The sequence below is a fragment of the Topomyia yanbarensis genome, chromosome 1, assembly GCF_030247195.1.
Source record: "Topomyia yanbarensis strain Yona2022 chromosome 1, ASM3024719v1, whole genome shotgun sequence".
Lineage (NCBI taxonomy): Eukaryota > Metazoa > Arthropoda > Insecta > Diptera > Culicidae > Topomyia > Topomyia yanbarensis.
Window position 1 is genome coordinate 200813452 of NC_080670.1, and position 17759 is coordinate 200831210.

General features: G+C 40.2%; 1 protein-coding gene across 2 annotated transcripts in view; it reads right to left on the reverse strand.

The window, feature by feature from the left end:
• Positions 1-251: 251 nt before the first annotated feature.
• LOC131687741 (insulin gene enhancer protein ISL-2) overlaps positions 252-17759 on the reverse strand; it is a 52769-nt gene continuing 35261 nt past the window's right edge. Inside the window, exons 2-4 of one of the 2 annotated variants that reach the window (XM_058971832.1) lie at positions 15637-15971; positions 15437-15577; positions 252-1973 (exon numbers count right to left, since the gene is read on the reverse strand). In XM_058971832.1, coding sequence (XP_058827815.1) covers positions 1523-1973; positions 15437-15577; positions 15637-15971 — 927 coding nt within the window. In that variant the 3' untranslated portion in view covers positions 252-1522. The remainder of the gene's footprint in view (positions 1974-15436; positions 15578-15636; positions 15972-17759) is intronic. The other variant, XM_058971838.1, reaches the window with a different exon arrangement.

Consider the following 17759-nt stretch of genomic DNA (forward strand, 5'->3'; position numbering starts at 1 on the left):
GGAACCGGAAAGTGTAGATTTAAGAAGACAGTCTCTTCTTTTTTGGCGGATTGATTGACTTAATCACTCTCGTTTCTCACCAGTCTTATTGGATTGGGTCGGAAGCGGGATTCTACTACCGGGGAGATGGTTGGGAATTCGGACAGCTGTGAGGGATTAGAGTAACGTTCTCCAACTCTCTTCAGAATGAGTGAAAGACTTTCGAAGAATTTCTTCGAAATGCAAAATAAGTTTGTGTTTTTGATTAATATTTTTTTTATTTCAATAATTTGTCTAATTACCATTTATGTTTACTTTCTTTCGTTTGCCTTTATAGTTAGTACAGTTTTCTTTGGTTTCCCTCTGTTTTTTTATTTGTAATCTGTTATATCAATTATTTTTGGGAATTACTTTTTTATTACATGTTCCAGAACATTTATTTTATGGTTTCGTTATGAATTTGTCAAAAACATTTAGGTTATTTTTTCCGAACTGTCTGGATTGAGTTATCAACGTGACAATACGTTTCTACCCTATTATTTGAGTCTTTCGTAACTAAAAGATCGGAGAAGTGAACCAATGATTGGCCTTCTGGCAAGAAACTTAGCAAATAAAACGACAAATTAGTTATCATACTCAACAAATATTCGATATCGCCTAGTATTTACAGATACAATGTACACAAGCAAAACTAACCAGTTTAACTTGAAGTCTCGCGAGAATCATCGACAGTCGATTGGTTGCATTTTTTTTTCGTTTATTTATTTGGTTATTATTCGCCGCCCTTCCCGCCCCGTTCGTGTTCTCGAAACTATCAAAACGCATTAATATTAAATTTATTCATTTCCAATGGTCGATGGTCGTAGCGGAAAATTAAGTGTTAAACCGCACGACCATCCGGGAAAACGGTTATCGAGTTCGCGAAAAAAAAGTTGAAAAACAAATACGAAAAACGCAGCACCGCGCGCTGATCTAATTGAGTAAATTTGATTTATGTACTCCTCCCACTTTTTTTTACGGATTCCCAGTGGAGAGGACTTTGGACATCGAGCGAACGTAAAAAATTACGTCTAGATTTATGATCGAACCGTGGTTGGGTTGCTGCGGAAACACGTCGCGATTTGGCTACTCTCTGAAACACACGAACGAGGGGTCCTTCGATCAGCTTACGATTGATATTTGGGACAGTTTTGTTTTTGGCACATTTTAAGATTCTTTGTATATTTATTGATCGGAGGACAGCTGATCCGATTCGGAACGTAACGACTTAAGAGTATTGCACATCGTTGTTTTAGGTTTTTCATTATGAGTCGGGGGCCTCTTTTAAGTTGGAGCAGTTCTGTGAGGTAAATGATGCCTGTTTCACATTTTTAAATTCAACTTAAGTAATCAGTTAACATAGTAAATCAAAACAGCCGGTATTAAATCAAGCATCGAACTTAAGTGTAGTTATTTATTAAAATTAAAAATCACAAACGCTCCTAGCCCCGGTAAATTTTCTTATTGTTCTTCTAGCAGTGTTGCCACCAACGCTACCAATAATCTAACTAGCACTGCTGAGGGCTGCCTTCATGTGTGTCGGCGTCCCGAACGGCGATTGACCTCCTCCGCCTCCTCCTCCTCCTCCTCCACCACCAAGCGAAAGATTACTATTATTATTGTGATCGCCTCCGGAGCCGCCACCCGTGTTGCCAACTCGCTGACCCGCAACCAGCTGCGACATCAGTGCATTTGCATTCGGTGAATGTCCCGCCGAAGCTGGACCACCAATTCCGTTCTGAAGCGGATGGTGGTTTCCGCCGCCGACATGCTGTTGTTGATGGGGTCCTCCACCTCCTCCTGCGCCGCCACCACCACCACCGCCTCCTCCTTGACCGATTTGACGTTTTAGCATCGGATGGTTAGCCATCGAAGCGAAAACTAGCCGCTCCTCGTAGTCATACTCGCAGAGGATTTTGTTCTCGCACAGGTAGAACTTGTCGCCGACGCAGAATCTGGAGTGACAGGTGGGCGGAAACGAGAGAGAGAAAAAAATGTTAGGTTAGGATACTTTTTTTTTAGTCTTCAACCGACGGAACAAGTTCCGCCGGTTTTGTGATGGATGGAAAACCCATTGGAAATGTTTCGATTTCTGTTTGTCTTCTAGTTACCCCCCAAACAAAAGGCGCACCGCTTTTTCACGTTCAATTTGCGATTCAATACTGACGAGCAAACTTTTCCTCCCAGTGGATCGAGTATACCAAATTTGATTTGATACCCTCCGGCAGTGTTGCGGCTATGTTTCCGACCCATCAACTTTACATTGATTTTATGCGGTTGTTGTATAAATTCACCGTCAGTCAGTGACTACTGCGATTGAATTTCGACAAACGTTTCGCACTTGAGTTCACCCAGACACACACACACACACATCGTCGCGCTAGGAGAAGAAAAAGAAGCCGTTTCTCTCCTAAACGGCAAATTAATCTGTTTCAGCCCTGACAATCAATGATAAATGCTTGTTTGCTTGGCTCCCGCTGTGAATGTAAATGATACGTAATTACCATCAACCCTTTTCCGACCCAGCCCAGGCTAGATCTGGTGTAGGGTTGGGTGGATTTCAGTCAAAATTTCGGATCCAATCTAGTAGAAATATTCACTGGTTCAAGTGAATTTGAGGTGAAAGGTCTATAGTTAATTAATTTGTACGTTGGAAGCCTGAGGTCACTTTCTCACAGGCTAGTTGTGAATATAACAAAAAAGCTAATTTAAAATACGGAAACAACTTCAAAAATTAGAATTCTTCAGGTTAACGGAAGAATTCACGCCGCCACCTTCCAACATACCACCATCTTGGCCTCCCCCCCCCCCCCCTAAACAAAATGTTCGCTTCGCGCCAAACCCAATCTGTCTCACAAAAACCGCAAAATATGAGTGATACTGTTTGTGACTCTTCCGAGTTCTGTTCCAACCATCCGTCCCTCTTCTATTCTCGCATTCACTCTGGAAGCTCCGAACCGGGTGGCCCTTATGGTGTAATTTATTTGTCAGGGATTATAAATCAAATTAAAATAATATTACTCGCTACGATAGTTTTGAACGGTTTTTGTCAAAACCATGCCCCGCCCGTCGTCCCATCCATTTCATGGTAATATTTCTGATGAGAGGGGGGAAGGGAGAGAAAGGTTACACTTATTTACTGGCTCGTCGTCCTGTGGTAGAACGTGGGCTGTACGGAAATATTATTCAATAAGCTAACCGAATTCCGTCCGTTTTGGAATTGTTAGGAAAAGATATCGCAGTAGGCGGGCACTTGGTTGGGATGGATAGCGACAGGCACGTAGCCAGAGGGGGGGCTAGGGGGCTAAAGCCCCCCCCGAAATTTTTCAAAAATAAATTTAAAAAACCGGTGACTTTTAACAAAACTTGTTGCTTATTTGGTTTGAACAAATTATTGAGAAAAAGTTAAAGAAGGCTATTTCTAACCACCGAAGGCAATGGTCACGAAATTCAGTGTGCTTTATGCTTTTGCTCGAGCCAGTGCGAAGCGAACAACAAAAAAGTAACTTTTATATTGTGTGCCTTGTCTGAAGAATACAAGAGACTGTTACTTTAATTGTAGCTGTAATAATCTGTCGAGATTAGTGATTAGCAGAAGCAAGAATTGGTGCTCCAGTCAATTGCGGTGATTATAAAATTATTGATCATTCGCATCCTGAAGGTGTAAATAGAGATTAGACTTTCGGAAACCGGCTCTATCCAGTTCTACCATGGCAGGCATTTAGCGCTCAACAAATTAGTGCAGACGAAACCATTCATTTCGCACAACTTAAAGCACAAGGTTGTGTGTGACAATGCTATAATTAAGATCCTTCTGTATATGGACTATGAGAAAATGAATGTTCCGCTACAAGATCGGATACCGCTTACTCGCAGATTAATGTCACATTTGGGAGAAATGGAATCTATTTGGAAGGGCAATTATTGAGGGCGAAAAGCAAGGAAGATATTCGCGAACATAAAGGCAGCAACTACGATGATGACACGGAAATGTACAATAGCGAGATAGAAATGAACTACTCCCCCCCAAGACATAGTTGGTGAGGGAAAAAATATTTCCTCGCCTCGTAAACAGGTTTCCACGTGCAATGGTTAAGCGCTTGCGCGAGATCTGTAGGACAACCAAATAAACTCGTTATATTATTTTTCTTGTTTACATAAGGAAATATATAAAAGACCCACGACCCAGTTTGTTATTTTTAAATGATAAGTTTTTGAATTGCACACAATTTTGAATTTCTGTATTAGGTCAGTGCACACTGTACACTCTGTTCTCTGTACACTACTCTGCGCTACACAAAAAGTATTTCAATTTATCTGAGAACGATTGAGCCGAGAATAGAATTTTCATTTCGCGTCATTTTAACGCAATACCATTTTTATTAACGCTTCATTTCATTGTTACGAGTAATTCGTTCCGTACTAATACACTGTTAATCCGTAAATCCGTGATATCTTCGACAAACGTGCAAAAAAAATTCTTTTAAAAGTGGACCGGGCAAAAAGTGGTAAAATAATAGGCAATCACGAAGAGGGACTAAAATGTTGGGACTGATTGATTTCATGTCTTAAGTATGTGACAGTCTTTCGTTCCGTTTTTGCTCGTCATGGAATAAAATGAGAGAGATAATCTTAAATAAGAGAGCAAAGAGAGGAAAAAATCAACCAATCTAAATCGACTCAAGATCACTCTTTTATCTTTACTATACACTCAACACGAGTTCTTTCCGAATTGCGCTCTGATCTTCTCATTTCGTCTTCGTTGCGTTAGGTGCAACAACTTTAATTGAAACTTTTTCCCAAATAGTGATAAAACAAACATGTAATCAGACAAACATTACAACTTTCTTCAAGAAATCATACATCTCTTCCAATCTTGATGATGATTGAAAAAAATCAAGAGCTAATTATTTTTATTCACAAAAAAACCTATTACTAAACAGATTAGTGTTCATATTTGTTTAATGAATTGGCAAAGAGTTTTGCAAAAGTTTTACAGGAATCGGATAATTTGCAGACAACTCTAAAAGAAAACCTCGGCAAATTAGGTGCAAGTGCGATGTGTTCTCTTCCATGTGTCGGAAGCAAGTGATGCTGAAATTATTATCTATGTTTATAGTCTCTAGTTATTTTGGTGGTGTCATCAATGTTATATTTACCAAATTTTATGTAAATTAGAAGCATTGAGTAATCAGTGCTAAGTAATTTTCTTTCGATTTGTGAATAGATTCTGAGCAGTTTCGCTCAGTAGATTAAATTCTGGGTAGTTTCCATTAGTAGATTAAATCATTGAAATATATATTTGACATTGTCCAAAACCCCACGAATTCCGAAATAAAACCTTCAAATAAATAAATAAAACCAAAATGTTCAAATATAATATTTACTTAATCTAGGTAATCTTCTCAAGTTACAACGGTTTTGCAAGATTGTCAAAAGTCAATAGAGCTAAGGCATTCTTGCTTTGTAGTGAAATCAGTAGTTTTTGCACTCACTTTACATTTTGACTTTTACTATAGTTTTAGGGATCTAGGAAAATCAGTCTACGATATTTTTAATTCATAAGTACAATGATATAAAAAGTACCTAAAAAGAATAAATAGATAAAAAGATAGTTATTCTGAGTTGCCTGATAATGTTGTCGAAGATAGTCTTTAACCCATTACCTATGAAAGTCAAATGAAAAAAACATGTGTTTTTTCAGGATTGTTTTGATTACGACATGATCAGTATCATTTAAATTGAAAATTTCATAAAGTCGAGTTAACGCAAACTTCGGATGAAGTCAAAGAGCTAGTAATAGCAGAAAGAAACCTGATCATGAAAATAGGAGTTGAACCTATTTTCTGCATCTACAAATCGCCTGCCTTATCAGAAGATTTGAAGCAAATTTCGACATTCACTTTGTTCGGACATTCTTTGCAACGGTAAACTTTGATTTCACACTGATATATTCCTATTCATGGGGACAACCTTGACGTTGGTTTCGTTCTTCTGATTAGCAAATGCGTGTAAAGTTTCATGAGACGGGTTTTTGGATATTTTTCTACTCATTCCAATTTAGCGTCTTCTACAAATTGTAAAGGTGTATCGAATGTGTAGCATTTTCAAGCAGCGTAGCATGCAGCGTAGCATTTTCAAGCAGCCCTTAATACTTTGAGCTCTTGACTATTCATTTTTGTAACTAGAGATATTTCTAACTTGTAAATCAAAAATAATCAAATTTAATTCGTCGATGCACTATAACCTTTATTGTAACAGGCAACATATTATTAGAGTTTTTAGTGTCTATTGTCTTATTTTTGGAATTGTTTTCACTAAGAACTTTTCATAATTACGTTCAGTTTCCAGTGATTGTTTCAAGTCATCAGAATTAATACATTTATGCAATAATTTTTAAGCCCCTCCCGAAACAAAATCCTGGCTACGGGCCTGGATAGCGACTGTCAAATATTCAACTATAAACAACGATAATTAGTCTTTCCACTGGGGGTCCAGTTGCAGTTTTCACATTGTAATACTGTTTTTAACGTGCGTGATTAATTTTGAGAAAAAAAGGAATTGACAGATTCACATTGTGAACGTAACCAATCCAAACAAATTCTTTTAAAATCACCTTCTCCTGGATTCGGCGGAAAATCAAGCAACATTTGAGAATTTTTTGTGGAAAAATGAAAAGACATACGAACTTCTGTTTTTGATTTTTTATTCGTTATTTATCGATAATTAGAAAATGATATTTATAGGCGTTAAAGTCCAAAAAGGAAATTTGCCTTTTTCCTTTTTTTTTCTTTAGTGTCTATAGAATTGCTTTTTTTCATCAAATTTTATTGAAATTAGCTTCAATTCAATCTACTTTAACAGGTTATATCCATTTCTCATTTCAGTTAACTACGAGAGGACAATATAGGACGAAGTTTCGCACTCAGGGATGGACGAGATCCACCATTTTGACTTTTAGAAAAAAAAAATCATTTTCTAATTATCGATAAATAACGAATAATGGGTCAAAAGCAGAAGTTTGTATATCTTTAGATTTTTCCACAAAAAATTCTCCAATATTGCTTGATTTTCCGCCAAATCCAGGAGAAGGTCCCCGAAAATTTTCTTCGTCCATCGAAAACTCATAACTCTAATCGTTTCCATAAAACATTTATCTTTGATTTTGATGTTAAATTAGACAAAATTCGCAGGAAAACCATGGTAAGATATGGGAAGAAAGCAAAAGCTTGTTTGTGAACTATTATGATTAATATAAAATGTGAATAACAGACTACTCACAGTCTACCTTCTCATCTCTCACAAAGCAGAAGCAAAAAAAAACACTTCGCTATAGACATCAGTGAAGCAAGCAAGCGCTTAATTTGTTATCCAGTGCACAAACAGTATTGTATCGTGTGCTCCGACTGCGCAGTGAAAAGAGTCATCCAAAGGAAGTAAAATTGGCCGTACTGCGGGATAACACAATTTCGATTGACTTTATAAACAATCGTGTTCAGGCGGTGTAACTACTAGTAAAAATCAAAATGGAGCTTTATTTCGTGGAAGTGACTCACATTCAGCTACACCACGCTAGAAACTGTGTTTTGAGCATGTTTTATCCCAGCCAGGAAACTTAATTGCGAAGAACAATATGTACCATAACGTCGAATATAATAACATGAGAACCAAGTTCTCCATATATATGGAAAATGATATGGTATATCTCGGATCACGACATACCACCGCGCACTATAACAGATAACATGTAACAACCTAAAATATCAACGGCTCTGTTGTGCTATCGCATTAAGCTGTCAAATAAGCCCAGGGATGCGAACGGTACCGGTAAACTACATTTTTTCCATTACATTTACATTTGCACAAGCCATACAGAACGTTACAACGACGCATCACTACTGCTCTTGCCAGAAAGGTAGCCAAACCGAGTACACTTTTCTGTACAGCAGTAAAACACATTTTTGTTTTGCTGCTGTACTCCGACTGCTCGGTGAGAGTGTGGTGTAGTAAAGTTTGTTCTCTCGCTTTGTACCTTTTTTCTCTGAATAGTCAAATGGAGAGGCCCGAACACGAAAGCGTTGATGCCGGTCGTGGCGTAAATGAACCGCATTCATTGTCGTCGTTTGTGATTAAAAATATTAAAAAGTGTAAAATACGGAAAGAGAAGCTGTACCGCTCGCGTCTGGTGGCTGTACTGGGCGCAGTATTTTTTGTCATGTTACTGCTTTGCTTACAGGCTGCCGTACAGCGCTAGGCGTCCTGCACTAGCGAACGACAGCAGCGTCGTATGAGAAAGGAGACTGTAGGCAGAAAAATTACAGCCGTAGAAAAGGTAGGCACATTTACATCCTTGAATAAGCTTCTTAAAAAAAGATAAATGGTAAACAAAAAAATGGAGAGGTCGAGCCTTCATACAGAGATTTAGCATCATTAGAGTTTACAAATGAATCATACGGCAAGTTCTACGTACCAAAAACTATGTTTGTGACCGCAAAAACCTAAGAACGGCTGTTCTCCATGTTAGGATTGGTTTGAAAGAGCGTCTGTCTCGGAACGGGTCGCTGAACGAGAAATGCGGCGAATTGTCAGCTATATCCAAGATGGAAATGGAAATGTCCATACCTATTGCCAACTATGTATCTGAAACGTCCGGAGCTCTGTGGAAACCTGCGAGGGTCGCCATGTTTGCTGAAGAGCTGCACCTCATTCAAGTACGAGAATGTAAAACAGTGTACTGAGAACAGTGACGGGCCATCAGAGACGGCAGCTGTATGTTGAGAATGGAAGACAAGCTAAGACCTGCCGAGACTGTCCGCGTAAAACTTATCACCTGGAACACCTGTTCGTGTTCAATACATGGTCGACATGGTTGGTTCAACAGCCACAGCAGTGTTGGGTGCCACATGTGGAAACCAGCGGAATGACTGGTTCGATGCGGAGTGCCGAAGAGCGACGGACAGGCAAAAGCAGGCCAGAAGTCGAATACTTACAGCGGGCTGCACGTTAGAAGATGAAACCTCACCACCACTGAGGGCATCGGAGTGAAAAAAAATCTACGAAAATGTACTCGCGGAAGCAGAGAAATGTCGCGTAAAAGTTTTACAAAACGATCAACAACATAAAGAGGAAAAACATTCCTGTACTAGATATTTACCCTACGGCAAATCCTGGTTAAATTAAAAAAAACAACTTGCGGATTCACCATCTGTTTGTGGATTTTAAAGCAGCGCTCGATTCAGTGAAACCAAACCGGTAGTGGCAGATAGTGCTTGACCGTATGACACTAGGTGCATTAAAAGCACCATCTGATAAGACAAAGTATATGGTAGCTGGCAGATAGTTTTTACATGTCTTCATCCATGAAATTATCAAATCACGCTTCGCGAGTCTGGGTTATTTTAAATTAAGTAATTTATATTCCATCAAGTTTTTTTAAGCGAATGCAGTAAACTATGGTTTGAAAACCAAGCGAGAGTCGCCAAAATTAACACTATACTGATGTAGATAAATGTACATATCAACATCAAAAATACTCCAAAGAACAGCTCATGTTTCAAAGAAGGTAAACTATCGGATAAAGTGAATTCATTCGAATGGTATTCAGCATCATATAATGGAAAAGAACATATTAGAAATTTTCTCTTCGAATAAGTAGAAGCAAAATCACAATTCTATATACCGGTCAAATCGGTATGTAAAAGAAATAATCCATTCGTTGCGACATGGAACTTATTGGGTATTTTTGATAAAATAGTGATTGTTGAATAACTTTTGAACGGGCAAAACAAGACATCCGGTACTAACTGCAATTAGAACACTTTAAAACTCGATAGATTTCACTTGTCTCTCGTTGTCTTCAGTAGAGTTTCGCGCCAACTCGAACAAATGTTGGCAGCACCCTCTCAGATTTTAATGAAACTTTCTGTACATGATGACTTTGTCACAAAAAGCCACTTTGCATACATTGTTTTTTTTTCATACATGATCTAGACTATCTTTTGAAAAGGGTCAAACATATTTTACCAATTTTTTTTTAATAGCTATAGTCTCATTTTCAGACTACAAAAAATGTTGTAGGAGTGATTTTCACAAAATTAGTCAAATTTTTGAATAATTTTTCATCGGTCCTTGCACTGAAAAAATCGATTTAAAAAAATTTAAAGTCCATCTTTGAATTGGATGAAATCTTATTCCAAGATAGGTCATTATGTTCTCTACCTACCGTCAAAAATTCAAGTTGGATACTTTCAAGGAAAAAAAGTTATTTGAAAAACATTTTTCCTTGCCCAAACTGAATTTTTTTTTCAGTGTACTTTTATCGAAAACTAAACCAATGAAAGCCATAATTATCTCAACATCCATTTTCCAAACTGATAATTGCCTGATACATGCAAAAAGTATCAGTAACGAATTTGGTACCCTGGTTACCTGTACCTTACCTGCATCAAAACTCATTTTACCAAATAACAGAACTATAAAACTAAGGCCTTAAAGCAGTCTAGTAACAAAAGTTGTGAAGAGCAGTTCTAGTAAAATTATCATTATGGATCAATGGTATAAATCAAAGTTATACAGTATCAAGCTCTGTGCAAAGTGTAACCGTAATAATTTACGTCCGGAAGTCGCCATCTTGGATTTCAACATGGCGTCAGACATAAACTTTTGGCACCTACTCGTCCAGACCATTCCGAAAATACCCAGTCAGTCTAGATTCTAGACTGTGAACTCTGGACTCTGCACTGTTCACGCTGGATTATGGACACCAGCTTCTGTGCTATGGACTCTAGACTCTAAACTATGGTCTCTGGGGTCTTGATTCTGGACTCTGGAATCCGAATTCTAGACTCTGAAGTCTGAACTCTGGAATCTGCACTTAGGAATTCCGGACTCTTGGCTCTCCCCTCGGGACTCTGGGTTCTGGACTATGGACAGTAAACTTAAGATTCAGGTCTTTTCACTCCCATCGCCGAGTGATGGACTCTGAACCATGGGCCCTGGAATCTTGATCCTTCATTCTGGAATCTGAACTCTAGACTCTGAACTTTGGGCTCCGCACTCGGGTCTCTGGATTCTGGTCTCCGTGCTCTGTGCTCTGAGATCTGAACTCGGGACACTGGGTTCAGTATTTTGGGTTGAGGTCTCTGGTCCCTGGACTTTGAACTCTGGTCTTAGGTTTCTCGTCTCTGGACTCTAAGCTCTAGATTCTGGACTTCGAACTCTGGATGCTGTACTCTTCACACTGTGTTCTGGACTCTGGATTCTGGCCTCTGAGCTCTGTGCTCTGGAGTCTGAACTCTTTCCACAGTACTTTGGGTTAAAAACTCTGGACTCTGCATTCTTAACTCTGGATTCTGAGCTCTCGCCTGAAGATTCTGTGCTATGGACTTTTGACGGTGGTCTCTGAGCTATGGGCTCTTGGTCTTGATTCTGGACTTTGGACTCTGAACTGTGGACTCTGAACCCTACACTCTGGACTATGCAATCTGCACTCGGGCCTTTGGATTTTGGACTCCGGGCTCTCTCCTCGGGACTCTGGGTTCTGGTTGCTGGTCTATTGTTTCTGAACAATCTGATTATCGAATCTGAACTCTGTATTCTGGACTCTGAGCTGTGGAATCTGGACTCTAAACTCTGGTCTCACTGTTTTGGGTTAGGGGCTTATGTGCTGAGGACTCTGGGCACAGTATTTTGGGATAGGAACTCTAGACTCTGGTCAAGTCACTGGGCTCTGGCATCTGAACTCTAAACTGTGGGCTCTGCGCTCTGCCTTCGGAACGCTGGGTTCTGATCGCTGCGCTATGGATTCTGGACTCTGCATTCTCGACACTGAACTCTGGATTCTGGACTCTAGACTAGCCTCAGTATTTTGGGTTAACCCTCCAGAGGTCGCGCTTATGGCCCACTGAACGAGCAGCCGCTGGTACCCTAAAACAATTTCGCTAGATTTTCAGAGCAGCGTGCACTTAGTGCACTAGCGCGACTGCCGGAAGGTTAAGGACTCGCGACTCTGGATTCTGGTCTCTATCTTCGGGACTCTAGACTCTGGGTATGGAATCTGGAGTCTGGGTTCTCTCCTCGGGAATCTGGGTCTTTAGGCTAACCCTGAATAAAAATAAATTGAAAAAAAATTCAATTTGGACAAGGAAGTTTTTTTCAAGTAACTTTTTTCCTTGAAAGTGCCCAACTTGAATTTTTCTTGGTAGGTAGGGAAAATATCTACCCGTCTTGGAACAAAATTTTATCCAAATCAAAGATGGTTAGATGAATGGGAGCTGGGTAATGCACTCTTTATTGTTCAACCTAGTGCCCATCACAAGATCTCACATGCTCTTTGGCTCAGCGAACGACATCGACATGATTGGCGTTGGTCGCAGAGTAGTGGAAGAGGCATTTTAGTCTTTTGAAAGAGTGGACTAGCTATAAACTGTGACAAGACAAAGTACATGGTTGCTGGTAGAGAACGATGTAGTCCAAACGGTGTTGGCTCAAGGAATTCATATATCTTGGAACACCAGTGACACACGTAATAACAATGTTAACCGCGAGGTAAAAAGGCGTTTGAGGCTGCGAATATGACTTCCCACGGTTTACGTAGTCTGATAAAGTCCCGCATCCTACAGACGCGCACAAACCTATGATACTCCCTGTTGCTCTGTACGGCCAAGAGACATGGACGTAGAAGGAAGCAGACTATCGAGTGCTCGGTATGTCTGAGAAATGAACTTTACGTTCAATATTCGGCGAACCAATAGGAAATAGAGATATCACAATGAGAATCATGGCCCGCTGCAATTGGCCTTAAGTAGTGTTTTAGTAAGCGACATTTCCCGTCTTGTCCACTATTGTAGTGGGTGATTCTGACAAGGAACTCTTCCGAGAACACGGCTCTACAGCTCCAGTAGGACAATTCTCAAAAAATAGAAGAGATATAGAAATTTGGAGTTTTCCACAAAGTTTTTGAATGGGCATTTTTCAATAGTTGTTCTGACAAATTCATATATTAAATTTCTCTCCTTTGAAAAGTTAGTGGCTCTCTATTCAGCGAGATGTGGAACTAAAATTTCCTAACCAAACCCCCCGTTTTTATTATGATAAAACAAATAAATTCGTGAAAATCGACTTCTGAACAACCACCAAGTGCTGTTAGGCAGTGTATAAAACTACCTCAGGCCTTCGTTAAAACAGCTCCTAATAGTGTTATAGATTTGGTAAGAATCTGATACATACAATGCCATCTAGATGTGAAATGATGTTATGATGTTCACCGAGAAAAACGGGTTAACGAGTGCTACAGTGCTCTGGTACAGGAGTTCGAGAGTACGAGCCGAAACGAAGAAAATATCGTTATCCTGTCCCGACTGTGGTAATGTGGAAGAAGCTCAGGAACAAGTAGTCTTCAACTGTCCATGGTTTGAATTGGAGTGCAGTTTTCTTCTCGTGTTGTTGATCGTTATGTGAAACTTTCACGTGTCGTTCCTATCCAAAAGCTTCTCAGTTTCATTCGCGAGCATCTTTTCGTGGTACCCATACCGGTAACGTTGTTTCTGTACTGTTCACAACTCACTACGTACATCGTCCCTGTTCGGACGAGTAGCCGCTGTAAGCAGTCGGCTCCTAGCTTAGGTTTTCTCGTCTGTCACTCTTTGGTACTCCACGTTGAACTGGTTATTCCATATCCAACACCCTTGGGTAATGTGACCAAAGTGATTTTCTATTACAACCGACGATGTAGATCTGCAATAGGAATCAAGCGTTTTTATTCCTGGTTTGCAGTTAACGAATCGTATCTCAGAAAGCGAAACTTCCGGAGACAGTAAAACTAGCAAACGTGAATATAAACTGGCATCACTGAAGATTTGCATGTACTTCCCCATATATTTTCCATCAAAAAAACCTCCATGAACATTTGGCTGCAATGGTCTGTGTGTAAAGTGTCTGTAGATTAAAAAAAACTTTCCAATCTCGACCAAGACATCCAAGTGATGTAAATATAATGATGGAACTGGTTTATATAGGAGATTCTTACGCGACCGTGTTTGTCAACACGTAATTCTGGAATCGCGCAATAAAAAATCAATATAAGCCTGGAGGGGTTTTTACGCTCTCTGGTAGACGCTAAGAAAATCATATGAAATTAATTGGTAATCTTGGTAGACGCATCTGTGCCGCCCTGACACCAAGGGTCAATCTTTGGCATAAATAACCAAATCCGAGTAGTAGGTAACCGCTGATTATTTCGTTAAGCTGAGCTGATTGGTAAATAAGAACAGTGCCAAGGAACAAATCTATAAAGTTTGAGCAGTTTCCAAATGTTTCTCTGATAGAACTTTTTTGTAGGAGACGAACCACTGCGACCCGTATTTAGGTCTATTGTGGTAAAATATATATCCGTACTTAACGTCGATTTCAGTCAAAGAATTCGACGTTTTTCAATTTAATAAAATTCATAAAAGTTAAAAACAATGTAAAACCCTCAAAAATAGGTCATTCAAATTTTAAACATCGATCTGCGCTATTTTAAAAATCGAATGAAAATCTCTAAATTCAAAAAGGCTTTCATAGCCATAATTTTATGAGATATGGAAAGATTTTTTTTATTAAAAGGTATAATCAAATATTGAAGAAAAGCTCGTTAACTCGAAACCTTTTGGAAATCTCACCCTACTTAAGACATTAGGGGGATATTTTAATCATCAACTATGCACACTTTACTCTCCCCTCTTCTATTGTCCATCCAAAGCCACCCACAATATTATAATTCTTCCAACCATCATTAATCATCAGAAACGGGATCTCTGAAAAGACAAAACAATAGCACGGTCGAAAATCAATTTTCCACAGCTTTTGACATTCTGTCACAATCACACAGTAGGCGCAGTGTGATTGCCCCGGTCGGTACCCAACCATCTTAATAGCTTGCTTGGACGTATACACCATTTACATTCGAAAACAGCGCAAGGGACCGCTCGAATGATAAATTGTTAATGCTATTACTGCTCTTCCATAGAGAGACCAGCTTCTTCTAGGTCCCCTTCATCCATCCAACCTCCCGCTCGCCCCGATTGAGCAAAATCAAATGCAAACAAAAGGTCAGTTTCACATAAGTCACATTATATATTCATCAAAAATGCTACCGGAAAAAAGGGATCCCTTCTCTCTCTCTCGCCTTCATCGGTCGGAACTCGACCGTCGAAAATGGTTTTCTGATTTCCCTCCAGAGCTATTACGTGAAGGCAGAATTTTAAATGTCATTTCATCGCTGTCTTTTGGTTAAAATAAGGAAACCTTTTGTTTTTGTTTTTTGGTTCGTTTTTTTGGGCTGCTGTCAAAAACTGAAATCGAAACATCCGGTACCCGGACATTGAACAAATGAACCCCCTTAATATATTACAAGCAAGACGACATTAAATTCACCTACCGATGGTTGCACTGCTGACAGGCGAAACACTCGAGATGGTACACGTTGTTCCGGGCCCGCATCACCATCTCAAACGCCGGTATCACTTTGTTGCACGCCGCACAGAACCCAGTGTTGCCGAATAGTCTGGAATTTTTCAAACTGAATTATGAATAAATCGACTGGCGGACATCAATAAAAGCAAGCGTTTTAAACCCTACCTGAGATAGTCCCGCTTGCACAGCATCAGGTTTCCCTTGGTGTACAGCGTGGAACCGACCTCGCCGAGCCGACAATCACAGCAGCCACATTTGAGGCAATCCTCGTGCCACAGGAGATCAAGCGCCCGCAGTAGGAACCGATCCTGGATGTGTTTACCGCAACCGGCGCACAGTTGCTGGTTGACCGCCGTTTGACCAGGACCATTCTGAGATTGTTGCTGCTGTGAATTGGGACCATTGCTGGTAACACTGCCGCCGCCGCCGCCACCACCGTTGTGTCCGGCAGCACCACCACCCGACGGCGGTTCGGGCTTGGTGACGTCCATCGTCATCATCTGTTTTTTTTGTGGGGAGGGAAAAGAGAAAAAGACATTCGCGTAAATAAAGTGATGTTTTCTTACTAAGTACGTAGTTATAGATAAAGGTGTTCGTCTGTGTATGCCAGGGGAAAGTTTTCTCATCTTCTAATGGAGGCGATAAGTGTGCAATCGGTTCCGGACGACGACGACGACGAACCGTCGTCGGAAAATGCATTCTTCGCTGATGGCCACCGTGTTTCCGTGTCGTTTGAGCTCGTCGAAACAAGGAAAGGAAAAAAAGTGGCAACACAACAAGGACTTTTTAATTAACTGCCTACGGGAAACATTTCAACTGCCGGGGCTTGGAGAATTTATCGCTTTTTCCAAACTTTTTACCGTCGCGGGTTTCACTATCTACTCCACCGTTCTCTCGGTTCTGGTGGTGGTCAGTGCGGATCGAACGGGGAGGTATCTGCAAATATCCAGTAGAGATGGTGGGGACGGCGGCTCCGCATGGAGCATGAAAATGGTGGAGTTTTTTTTCGCGCTTGCTGAATAAAAATTGGCAGTCAAAAGTAAACCCTTTCGTTGTTTTGTGTGGTGTAATGGAATCAGTAGGCTTTGATTATTCGAAAAAGTGAAGTGCTAACGGCAACAGAACCAATTTTAGAGCTGATTTCGTTTTTGAATTCTATCACAGTAGGTTTGCTCCAATGTTTACTACATCAATGCAAAAATGACAGTTTCGTGCGAACCTAGAGCGACTCGGGCCCAAAAACAAAATCAGCATTATTTGTGCATAGCCTTTTTAGCCTTTTTCAGTTCCTTATGAGTATTTTTTCATCCTTTTGAACATGTTTAGCCGCCTTTGACATTTTGACGTGTTTTAAAGAAATTTTTTATTTTAGGATAATTAGATGCCTAAAATGTTATTAGTGGAAGAGTCAAAGAAAAGTCGAAAGAAGGTTCACGAAGAGCCTAATGAAAGACACACAAGAGTCCAGCAAGATTTGAAGAGTAATCAAAAAGCAAACTCATGAAGTAACCACGTAAGAACAATCAGAGAGGAGCCTGTAAAGGGCGAACACAAAATTATTGCGACACATTCAACAGGGCATAACTTTTTTACCATTGGGTAAAAATCAACCAAATTTTGCACACTTTCTCATTGATGTGTATTGTTTACATGCTGTCAAACTCGAAGTCGTGTTTTTTGATTCAACGAAAATGGAGGTGAACCAACGCGAGTCGAGAGAACAAATTTTTTCCAAACACCTGGAATTTCCTGACCTGTCGCACCGGCAGTTGGGAAAAATGTTGAACATTCACCATTCAACCATCTCCAGAGTGTTGAAGCGGTTCCAGGAGCGGTTGACGTTGGACCACGGCAAAGGAGCTGGAAGAAAACCGGGACCGGAGAACAAAAAGACGGAGGAAAAGGTGAAGCGGATGATTAAAGCAAATCCCAACGTCTCAAGCCGTGATTTGGCTAAAAAGATCGGCATGTCGCAGAGCTTACGTCCAGAATGCAGAGAAGAGAGCTGGACTACATACATACAAGGTACAGAACTTCCCAAACCGCGACGACTAAAACTCGGGCACAAAATATGGCTGCTGTGTGATGGACGACTAAACGTATATAAAAGCCGATTTTAAGCAAATTCCGGGGTTGGAGTTTTTCACCGGCAAGAGCAAGTTCTATGTGGACGACAAATTTAAGAAGAAGAAAATGTTGAAGTTCGCCTCCAAATATCTCATTTGGCAGGCCATCTGCTCTTGCGGACTGAGGAGTGAGCCTTTCGTGACAAAGGGCACAGTAAATGG